The 12,167-nt window shown below is 41.0% G+C and overlaps 1 protein-coding gene across 2 annotated transcripts in view; it reads right to left on the reverse strand.

Annotated features, from left to right (window-relative positions):
* Window positions 1-1,035: 1,035 nt before the first annotated feature.
* PID1 (phosphotyrosine interaction domain containing 1) overlaps window positions 1,036-12,167 on the reverse strand; it is a 171,758-nt gene continuing 160,626 nt past the window's right edge. For both annotated transcript variants that reach the window (XM_025182996.2, XM_006119881.4), the window contains one exon: window positions 1,036-2,936. In XM_025182996.2, the coding sequence (XP_025038781.1) occupies window positions 2,460-2,936 (477 nt within the window). In that variant the 3' untranslated portion in view covers window positions 1,036-2,459. The remainder of the gene's footprint in view (window positions 2,937-12,167) is intronic.

Below are 12,167 nucleotides of genomic sequence, written 5' to 3' on the forward strand. Positions count from 1 at the left end.
ACTCCTGTGACATCCCAGTCATGTTTGTTTGTTTGTTGCAACAGCGTCACAGTATTGACTCATATTTAACTTGTGGTTCACTATGCACTCTGCAGAACCTTTCCTAGGCAGTCACTTCCCATTCTGTATGTGTGAATTCAATACCAAACTATTCCAGGAACTTGTTGGGCATATTTTATCTTTATTCTGGTTGCTGATGCCAGCTCACCCATTCAATGGTAAGGGAGGCAAGATATTGCTTCTGTTCAGCAGGGTTCTTAAGTTAAAATCATTGCTTGGAGAAAAATGTCTGCCACCTACTGGAAAGCAGAAAGTATAGGTCATACCTCCCTAAACTGGAACACTCTGGCAACATGCGTAGTCAGGCGAGATGTTCCTGAACCAGAGATCCCCGGGCTGGGAGTCCAGTGGCAGCAGGCCAGCATCTGGCAGCCTCAGCCAGAGCCAGAAGCCCATGACAGCTCAGGGCTGAGAGCTCACAGCAGCCCAGGCTCAGCAGCAGCCTAGGACTGGGACCCTGTGTCAGCCCAGGGCCGGGGCTAGTGGTATGGGGGGCGGAGGCTGGCTGGGGCTGACCATCCAGCGGGGTCAGAGGCAGGGTGCAAAGCCAGTGGTGCAGACAGTCAGCAGGCTGGGAGGCCAGTGGCTGAGGGCCTCCACTGGTCGGGTAAATTTCCTTGTTCAGGACTGGTCTGTTACGTGGGTGTTGGACCAAGGAGATCCAACTTGTATGGATTGGGTTCCACACACATTAAAATAAGAGTTAAAAACTTATCTTAGCTAGTAATAAATTCAGTTCAACAGGAAGTCATGAAAATTCCCATTGTCCTTCTTGGAATGGAATGGAATATTTTAAAAGTAAATAAATTAACTTTTTAATCCTATTAACTGTCTGGGGGTTGTATATATAACTAAGCCTATAGCAATTTTAATACAGTTTAATTGGTGTTTGCAAAAACATATCAGTGGAACACAGAACCCAAGATACTTAAATAAAAGCTGAGTTTGCACTGGAAACAGAGCCTAAAACTATCATAGCTTTAACTCAAACATATTTTTATTAAAGTATGAATGCTGGAGAATAGTTTACATACATTATAAAGCAACAAGCATATTTTCAAGAGCTGTGAGTCCTTTTCACCATGTCTCCATGCTCAATCTACATGCTTTAACATTGTCCATACACACAGGCATACATATGCGCTTTCACACAATGTATATAGACACACACAAAACACAGACACATAGCTTTCTTTTAAGGCTTCTGTAAGGTGCCCTAGTGCCCCTAACATTACCATGGTTATGAACAAAATTGTATAAAGGAGCAGCATTACCTGCAAACTATTCTTCTACTCTTAGTGAACCAAAGGTTTTATTTTTATTTGAGTTACGAACTTTTTAGTCCGTGGACCAGGAAAAGTGCAGGATAGCTTAATGTAATCTTCTCAACCAGAACAAACAAATCATTTCAAACCTGACTCTGAAAGGACCAGTGCCTTTTAATTATCAGACACTGTGCTATTTATGGTAACACCTCTGGCTTATATGACCCAGCTTTACAAGCAATGTCAAATTATATGTACTAGGTTGCTGATGGAGACTACTATGGCGTTAAGGCTATCATGTTCATATCATGTCAGACCTGAGGTTGATCATAATTTCCAGTTCAACTGGTTAAAGAACATGGGTCTTAGCAACATGTCACTCAACTCTCAGCAGGAAGAATGGAGCTGGTTCACTGTATTACCAGCTATTATAGAGTTTTTTCCCCTTTTTTAGTATTTTGGAAATTGTAATTAATGCTGTTTGGTGGGAGACGGGTGGCTGCAGGTTCATTAAGAAAATAGGCAAAATGAATAAAATAAAGGATAGCATATGATATAGTGTGTAAATATAAGCATCTTTTAAAAAAATCTGTGAAATATGAATAAACTGCAGAACGTCAGACCATTTGTCAAAAAGCCTAGACATGGCTGTTTCAGCCTAGATAAGGTTGAAAGATTTTGCTGTATGATGTGGGAATGGATTCATTTCTCTCAACCAAAGAACTTCCTTTTTCACTTGCTGATGCATGGCAGCGTCAGATCCCAGCTACTAATCCTAGAGGATCTACTGTTAAAATTGCTTGATGAGTTTCATAAGGCAAACTGTACTGAATCAACTTCAGACTGAACACCTGAATTATACCAGGCTGTAAAGGGTTGATGGCAAATGGGTTGGGGAGGTGAAATGGGGAAGGGGAGCTTTTTCCTCACATTTACATCAGCAGCAGATTTCAATGTAACATAATTACTTTAATGATGCATAGCTTTAGGTACTGATTTGCTTGTTTGACTTAAAAAGCTGGTCAGCCATGTGTTTGGCAGTCTTTGATTCCAGATATCAGTTGTTGCTTATTCATCTATCAGCTCCTATTCCCTAGGCAATTTTTGCCCTTGTTGCACCACCAATGAGTTCAGTCAACCATCATCAGATTCAAATTCATGAGACACTTCCTCAGATGAGCTATTCCTATGGATCCGGCCATCACTCTTCATGCTGTGGAAAGTCTTCTTAAAGGCCTCCATCATGGCATGAGCCAACTTCTTGGCCTCTAGCTTGCTCTCACACTCCACAGCATGGCAGTCCATCTGATAGGACAAGTCATCATTTATCTCTCTGTAAACCCAAGCAAAGATGTTTGGGCTGACATTGTGGTCAGCAGTGCAGTAGGCAATACGTGCCACCTGAAAGGTATCCATGTGGACTGTGGCTTCACCTTTGAGGTCCAGGTGATGAAGCCAGACTTGGAAGGGGCGGATTTCCAGAAGGGTATTGGCTGGGAAGATGTCCTCCCTGGCTAGTGTGTGCTTCTTCCATAATTCAATGACAGGTTTTTCTGTGCAGCCTGATAAAAATTGCATTCCTGTTGTGGATACCTTCCCCAAATATGTAACCTACAAAGATAAAAGAAAAGATAGACACTACATCAAACATAGTCTTTTGAATTTATTTTTATCATACCATTAATTGAGCTCTTTATTTAGATTGATGGTCATTTTCTACACATTCAAATGAAGTTTTCAGATTGTCAGCAATGGATTAACATCTACAAATAGTATTTTTAGTCATTCATGCTGGGATTCTCAATGGAGTTAGGAGCCCAGTTCTCACTGAATTTCAATTTTGGGCAACTAACTTCCTTAAGCTCCTTTGAAAATCTCCACCTTAAAGCCTACTATAAGAAATTGTCATGATTTGCGGATTCACAGCTCTGTGTATTAATGGGTCTCCTGTCGCAGCATGGGGGCGAGGTGGAGGGAGGAGAAAAGTAGGGACTGGGAAACAGGTGGAACTCAAGCAGTTCCTGGTCCCCACAGTATATCTGGGAGCCACAGGGAGCTCCCAGTAGTCAGGAATTTCAACATTCATAGTGGAGGCAGGAGCGCAGGCACTGTGAATGGCGAGGGTTTCCTGTACTGCTACTCTCACTCATGCCAGCAGCCCCTAGAAAGCCAATGGGACTGATCATGTAAGTATGGTCAACAGAGACCTAGAGGCCACATAACTGAACTATGGTGCTTACCCACAGCTTTTTTTTTTACCTTATAATGTTCATATTATTTTTGTTAATACATTTCAAAGAGTAGTTTTACTTACACAGAAACATACATAATGTATAACAGTGCAAGTACACAATGTGGTCCAAAGAGCATGACCACAACAAAAAATATAAAAACTATTCTACTGCATTTTTCAGCATGATTTGGTTTGTTTCTTCCACTGCTTCTACTTAATTATCCAGAGATATCTAGAAACTAGTCAAAATGTGACATCTTTCTACTGCCAGCTAAAGGGCTGAGGCATTCACTACTTCAATTTTATAGAAAATATGTCATTAAATAAAGCAGTAATAAATTTAGCCTAGTTTAACCACACCAGCTGTCTCTGCTCTAGTGTCTAACTCCATTGGATAAATATTCAAAGGTAAGAATCCCGTTAACCAATTTCTGTAGGAAAATGACAAGCCTTGACTAACATTTGTTCACATGTCAAAATGTAACTCATTCTACAGCCCAAATTAAAACTTTAAACATAGCAAATGAGAATGCACCTAAATCTTTAGAGATAAAGAAACACTGATGAGTTATATTTTGAATGGAGATTTTATTAACTGGAAAGTTAGATTTTAGGTTGGTCAATATGATTTAAATATAGATTATACATAGCATTACCCTCTATCACTGTTGTCTGCAAGATTCATTTAAGAACAAGTATCATACAAATAAAAGCAAAATTAGTTTGTCCAATTTTAAATATAACGCACATAAAACTATAAACAGATCAAGCATTATCCTGTTTGTGACAGTTACCAATACTAAATATATTTGTAAGTATCATGTACACTATATCATTTAATGTCTACAAAATAGTGCTATATATTTTTATTTTTATCTAAGTTTTAAAAAAAGGAAAATACATTTTTCACATGTTTAAATACATTAAAGATGCAGCTGTAGAAAATACTGGATTTACATTTCATACAAAACAAAATTATTTCAAAAACAATTCTGGGTTTTGCTGCAAGCTTTGTTAAACTCACTCAGAGACCTAAATTAGGCTATTATTGCAGAAAAGATTACAAAATAGTGTGGCTTAATCATGCCTGCCAAAAAAGCAAATTCATAACTGAGACATTTCAGGACAAAAAGTTGTATTCTCCTCCAATAAATATTCATGGCTTTCATTGGGAATATTTTAAATCTAATAAAACCTTTATATTTTGGGGAACAGTGAGAACTACGGCAGCTAAAACTGCTAGGGCAAGTCCTAGCAGTGCATTGTTTGATTTTATTATACTAGTGAGGAGAGAATAAAGTATCTAACAGCTCATAGTATCTAACACCTACAAATAAAGTATCTAACTCCTACAAATAGTACATAAAAGACCAAGCAGCAGTTTTACTGCAGTGAACCATTCAGTAGTTCAAATGTATTCATAGGCATAGTTCTAGTAAAATAATAATAATATACATGTGGAACTCAGCATATTCACAAACTATCCAATATATTCTCTAAAAATCCATTATGTTCCATTTAAAATCCACAAATAGTTAACAAAAGATTAGCACATTGTAAAGCACTTTGCACATCTGGGGCCTGATCCAAAACCCAATGCAGTCATGGTGAATCTTTCTGTTGGTTTCAATGAGATTTACATCAAGTTTAGAAAATGCAAAGAAGAAGAGTGAGCCTTCTTCTTTAACACATTGTCCCAGCCAACCTATTGCCCTCAATTCTACTTCATAAGTGGGATCCTGCCACAAATTTTCTGGCTTTGTCTTTCTAAGCTTTTGCTGGTTAGGGGACACTGATCTTGCTTGCTAATGTGAAGAAATATGAGCACGGAATGAATACAAACATTGACTGGGGCAAGAGTGGTGGCCAATTTTTTATATTTATTTTCTCAATGGTCAACTCTAAAGTAAGCGAAGATGGACTATGTTGTATTGTGTAGGCGTGTCTTGCAAGCAGAGGAATTTGACTTATTTGTCACAGGGAAGGGTAGCTAAACAGAGGATTGATTTTATCACATTCACTGAGCACCTACAAGCTTCTAGATTTTCTGTTCTGACCAGTTAATCTTTCCTCATGCTTCTTTTGCCATTAACCATCTGTTGTATCTCAGTATATACACTTTCTAAATGTAAAGTCTAAAACAAACTTTCCTCCGGGAAAGTATTCTATATAAACTTGTGTGAAAGCTGGGTGCCCCTTACATGGAAGAGCTGTGAATTACTCTGAAAACCAGAAAATGTCAGCACCAATAATGATTGAGAAGAAGGATGAGGCTTGTGGCAAAGGCATTGGAATGGGACTTAAATGATGTGGTTTATATTCCCAGCTTGACCACAGACTGTTTCACTGTCAGTAAATAATTTAATATATTTATACTTCAAATCCCCATTTTATAGACAGGGAATAATACTATTATCCCATGAGGATATATTCATTGGTATTTGCGAGGTTCTAAATTACTACAGCAATGAGTACCAGAGAAGAGACTATAAATAAATACAACTTTTACCTTTTAGATTCACATTTATTTTTCGTAGAAACATTTACCTCTAGCCATGTATTTAGACATTTAACAAGGAATCAGATTTTTTTCCCCATTTGATGCCTGAGCATTACATTAGTATAGGACATTTTATTAAAGACAGATTGCAATATACATCATTACTTCACAGTCCCCACTATTAGATATGGAGCAGAGATGCAGAAGGCCGGCAAGAGTTCTTGAAGAGTTGACATAAAAAAAATCAGCATTCTTTTCATAACATCAAAGGCCTCTTTATAATTAAATGCCGTCTTAAGTGTTGTAAATTTGACATTAAACCTTCTGGAGCTAGCTACTTTAGCAACCTGCCCGTTAGCATCTGCACAATTGCAGGTTTTGAGCCAACATAAACTAAAACTGGCAGAGGATAGATTTATTATGCATTCCTCTCCGGGTTCTCAGTTACAAGGTTATTCCGCAAGTAAGGTTACTATACGTTGGCTTCTACCACCATTTAATTCTCATTACAGACACATACTTTATAACCTTCACCTCACTTACATACACAAAACCAGGCCAAGCACATCGTTACAGAATACAGATATTAGAACAAACCATTTTTCCTTTTCCAACACTTTCGAATTCACTAATGGAAGATCAAAGAACAGATCATCCCATCCATTTTGAGATGCAATGGGGAACATGTTTAGGGTACAAGCCATGAAATCTGGGTAATCTTAGGACCCTCAAAAGTAATCATCCTTATTTCCCACCAAATGTGATCCTAAAATGTTTGGTCACACAACACAATCTGCCACCTTTGGCAAAACTTCAGTGTGTTTCCCCTATGGGTGAAGCCATGTGCAGTGGGCAGAGTTGTGTGGTACACTGGGTGGAGAGCTACTTGTTACCAAGGCCTGAGTTCTATGCCAATGCAAATGTGGGTCAGTGGGGTAGGAGGAAGCTGTGTGGTACAGTGGGTGGAGCTCTATGCATTCCTCTCCGGGTTCTCAGTTACAAGGTTATTCCGCAAGTAAGGTAACTATACATTGGCTCTGTGCAGAGGACAGGCTATATGGTACACAGTAGCATACTAGGGGTGCAGCTGCTAAAGGGCGTGTGTGCCAATGATCTGGGAGGGCAGCATTTTCAGCAGCAGAAGACTACATCATGAGCATTAAAACATTTTTTCTTCTCCCAGATATCTGCTGCCTTAGGCAGATGCTTAGCTGGCCTACAGTGAGAGCAGCCCCAGGCCACTACACTATGGTGGCTTTTTTGCAGGATTTTTGTGTGGGGTTAAAGAAGAAGATGCAATATGTAGCTATGTGCTTAGGAAATCTAGCAGAATTTCCAGTGGTTGTACAGCAACAAATAGGCATGTCAGAGAAATCACGTAAGTACAAAAAATATCCACATCCACTCAAAATACTCCCCTAGTGTATATGTAACTTTGCCAGCCGTGGCAGAAAAGTTACAGGCTTGAATGTTCTGACTTTTATGTGCTTAACTCTTCAACAGAGTATTGTATTAAAATGGCTTCCAGCTTCAGCCATTTGGGATACACGGGACTATACATGTCATTCAGAACATACAGGAAAACTATTTCCTTTCACATTCACATGTCTCAAAATAGCTGAACCATTTTTTCCTTATGCTTTCCAAAATTGATAATCTTTGGGCGGAGATCAAGTATGGGATAATTTCCATCTAAGATGAAAACATTCCAGAAAGCAACATGCAACCAATCAGTTCCCTTCCCAGAAATATTTCCCATTTTGCATTCAGAATCCCCCACTTAACAGACCATTATGTTCTTTTGTTGTCTTATTGAAACAGGCCATTTTGCCTTTACGGCTTTCCCTCAGATTTCAGTGAAAACACCACATTTAAAAAGTAATCCATTATAAAGGTACAAAACATAAATGGACACCGACAGAGTAAATTCACCTTGTGTAGTTTACCATCACAGGATATTACAAAGGAGCACAATTTAGCAAGATTAAAAATAGCATAAGATACTGGATCTGATTCTCCTCTCACACTAGTGGGAAATGGGAATCAGTCCAATGAAAACTGCTGCAAAGCGAAAAAAAATAATTTCTTCTGTACTTGCATGTGTCAAACATGATGGATGCATTTTAAAAAATGCCATTTTACAGGGATACACATATAATTAACAAGAATAACACTGGTAGTTACACTATTTAGGTTAATCTCTAGAAAGGTTTAGCAATATTTAAGCTTTAGTGCATAAACTAGGGTTAAGAAAAAACTCCTGCAGTAGGACAGCACCACATGATTGCATTGAATTCTCTTCCTTCCTTTGAGCTACTAGGTTAATATAACTGGTGGAGGCAGGAGAAGAACAAACTATTTGTTTTGGTATGACAAGATCTAAAATGAGCCCAATCCTACACACACCGAAGTCAGAAGCCAAATCCCACATTGACTCCAATGAGCACTGCCTCAGCCTTTTTTGAGTACAGAGATTATTATCAGGCTGTTGAAGCATTTAGTAGGTTCACATGCTGTATTTTACATATGCAATAGGTCATGGAAAAGCCAACTCACCACTCTATTGCTACTCTTAAGTAAAAAAAGAGGAGGTTATTCACCTCAATAGTAACTGACATTCTTCGAGATGAGTGTCCCCGTGGGTGCTCACATTAGGTCAGCGCTCCACTGCTGAGCCTCAGAGCAGAGATTTCATAGCAGTGTCCCTGGGGCCACGCAGGCACGCACCAGCAGTTATGCGCTGTTAGGCTGTGTCCAGACTCAGGGTTTTTTTCGAAAAAAGTAGCCTTTTTTCAAAAAAACTTCACCTGCATCTAGACTGCAGCTGCATTCTTTCGAAATTAAATCGAAAGAACACGGCTTTTCTTTCGACGGCGGTAAACCTAATTTCACGAGGAAGAACGCCTTTTTTCAAAAGTGCTCTTTCAAAAAAAGGCATTCTTGAATGCAAACAGGGGTTTTTCCGAAAGAGAGCATCCAGACTGCCTGGGTGCTCTCTTTCGAAAAAGCAGCTTGCTTTTTCAAAAGTTCCTCTTGCAGTCTAGACGCTCTTTCGAAAGAGGCTTGCAGTCTAAACATAGCCTTAGGCTGCAGGTATTGTGCATGTGCGAGCTCCCCTCTCCCTCTCCTCAGTTCCTTCCTTATCCTGAAACCATGGCTTGAGAAAGCCAGGATCCTGAAGTAGAGGGGAGGAAGAAGGGTTATGGAGCACCCACGAGGACTCTCATCTCGAAGAACGTCAATTACTATTAAGGTGACTAACCTCCTCTTCAAGAGAGATATCCCCGTGGGTGCTTCACATTAGGTGACTACAAAGCAATTTCCCATTAGGGAGGTAGAGACTTTGGATCTGGCAAAAAGTGGTGGAAAGAACTGCCTTAGCTAGTTTCAGGTTGGAAAGAGGTCCCCACATAAGTGCGTAGTCCTTTGCAAATGTGTTGTCGGAGAACCACATGGCAGCTATGCAGATTCCTCTTATGGGTACTTTATGGAGGAATGCTATTGAGGTAGCCATGGCTCTGGTTGAGTGTTTCCTTATGCTATCTGGAGGCAGCACATCTGACTGTGTGTAACAAAACTTCATGCAATCCGAGATCCAGTGGGAGAGTCTCTGTGATGAGACGGCCTGTCCCTTACTGTGGTTTGCAATTGAAGACAAATAGTCTGGAAGACGCTCAGAACGGTCTCAGTCGCTGCAGGTAAAAAGAGAGCACTCTGCACAGGTCAAGCATGTGCATTTTCATCTCGAAAGAGTTGACATGTGGCTTGGGGAAGCAAGTGGAAAGATGTATTGTCTGGTTGATATGGATGGATGTGTGTACTTTGGGGAGGAATTTGGGATGGGTATGTAAAGTGACCTTGACTTTTAAAAAGGTGGTGTATGGGGGATCCGACATTAGGGCTGCAATCTGTCCTACCCATCTGGCTGAGGTAATAGCTACAATGAAAACAGTTTTCATGGACAAGTGTACTAATGAGGTGGTCGCCACTGGTTCAAAGAGTAGCCTAGTTAGAACATTCAATACTAGACGCAGGTCCCGTGGTTGCTTTGGTGGATTGATCTCTGGCTAAAGTGCCTTCAGGCCCTTTAAGAACCTCTTGGTGAGTGGATGAGCAAATATGGACGAGTCGTCTGTCTTGGAGTGAAACGTAGCAATGGCTGCAAGGTGAACTTTAATGAAGCAACTTGTGAGGCCTGCTTGTTTAAGGTGCAGAAGATAGTCAAGGATGTTAGATAAGGAGGATGTTGAAGGAACCAGGTGGTGACGAGCACACCATGTCGAGAATCTTTTCCATTTCTGAAGGTAAGTCTTGCGGGTGCTCTGCACCTTACTGGGTAGAAGGACCGTTTGTACTTGCTGTGAGCAGGTCAACTCCAGGGAAGAGAACCATCCAGGAGCCACGCCTTCAAGTGTAGGGAGTGGAGGTTCAGATGGCCATAGTGGGAGCCCAGATGAAAAAGGAGATCCCTCACGCAAGGTAAATGGATCGGTGGGGCACGGGACATCGCCACTAGGAAGGGAAACCATGGCTGGTGTGGCCATGCTGGTGCTATAAGTATGAGATGAGCCCTGTCCGTCCTTGCCTTGTGAACTACCTTGTTCAATAGGGGTATTTGAGGAAATGCATGGAATAGGTGAGCTGTCCATGCAATTAGGAAGACATCCCCCATTGATCTTACCTATTCGTGCCCCGGAACAGAACAGGGGAAACTGACTGTTGGACTGTGTGGCAAACAAGTCCGTGGTAGGATGACCCCACAGGTGGAAGATGTCCTCCAATATGTGCGGGTTCATTTGCTACTTGTGTTCGACCAGGAGGGCTCTGCTGAGTGCATCTGCCATTTTATTCAGGGCATCTGGAAGATGCACTGCAGTGATAATTGTGTTGTATTTCAAGCACCAGTTCCCAAGTGCTATGGCCTCTGTGCAAAGCACTCAAGATCAGGTTCCGACCTAACCTTTTATGTAGAACATTGCTGCGACATTGTCTATATACAGTCTGACGTGTCTGTTGGTGATGAATGGGAGGAATTTGTTGCATGTATTCCTGACCTGCACAGAGTTCTAGGATGTTTATGTGCAAATTCTTGTCAGTGATGGACCACAGGCCCTGATAGGTATGATATCGCAAATGGCACCCCATCCTGTACGGGATGCATCTCTTGTCATAGAGACAGATGGTTATGGTAGGTGGAAGGAGACTCCAGAACACAGGTTCTGTGGGCTCAGCCACCAGTGCAAGGATTCCTTTACTATCCTTGGAAAGGCTAGGGATTTGGATAGTGGATGGACATTGGGTTTGTACACCTGTCCCAGCCAGCTCTGTAAACATCTCATGTGAAGGCAGGCATTACCGACTACAAAGTTGTATGCCACCATGTGTCCCAACAGCCAAAGGCATTTGAGTGCTGTTGAGCAGGGGCTGGATTGTAAGGTATTTACTGAGGCCACAATTTTTTGAAAATGGTCTGTAGTTAGGGATGCGATGGCCATTATCGAATTGAGGCATGCTCCTATAAACTGTATCTTTTGTGTAGGAGAGAACGTCGATTTGGCTTTGTTCATCTGAAGGCCTAGGTGTCGGAATAGGTATCTTGTGACCAACAAAGAGCAGCAGGAATCGTTGTGAGAGTGCAACTTGAGGAGGCAGCCATCTAGGTAAGAAAATATGATAACACTTTGTTTCCTCAGGTACGCTGTGACAACTGCCAACACCTTTGAAAAGACCCTTGGTGCCACAGAGAGTCCAAATGGAAGCACTTTGTATTGTTAGTGTTGAGAATCTACAACAAAACGAAGAAAACAGCTGTGAGCAGGGTGGATGGCAATGTGAAAATATGCATCTTTTAAGTAGAGGGACAAGAACCAGTCATCCTTTTCCAATGCTGGCAATATGGTAGCAAACATTACCATCTTTAGTTTTGGTTTCTGTATGAATTTGTTGAGCGCTCAAAGGTCCAGAATGGGCCTCGAAGCCCCCATCTTTTTTCTATAAAAAAGTAATGGGAGTAGAATCCCTTGCCCCTAAAATGTGTAGCGACTGGTTCAATCACCCCGACGTGTAAGAGGTACTCTACTTCTTGTTGAAAGAGGATTTTGTGAGAGTG

Source organism: Pelodiscus sinensis, chromosome 10 (assembly GCF_049634645.1).
Source record: "Pelodiscus sinensis isolate JC-2024 chromosome 10, ASM4963464v1, whole genome shotgun sequence".
Lineage (NCBI taxonomy): Eukaryota > Metazoa > Chordata > Testudines > Trionychidae > Pelodiscus > Pelodiscus sinensis.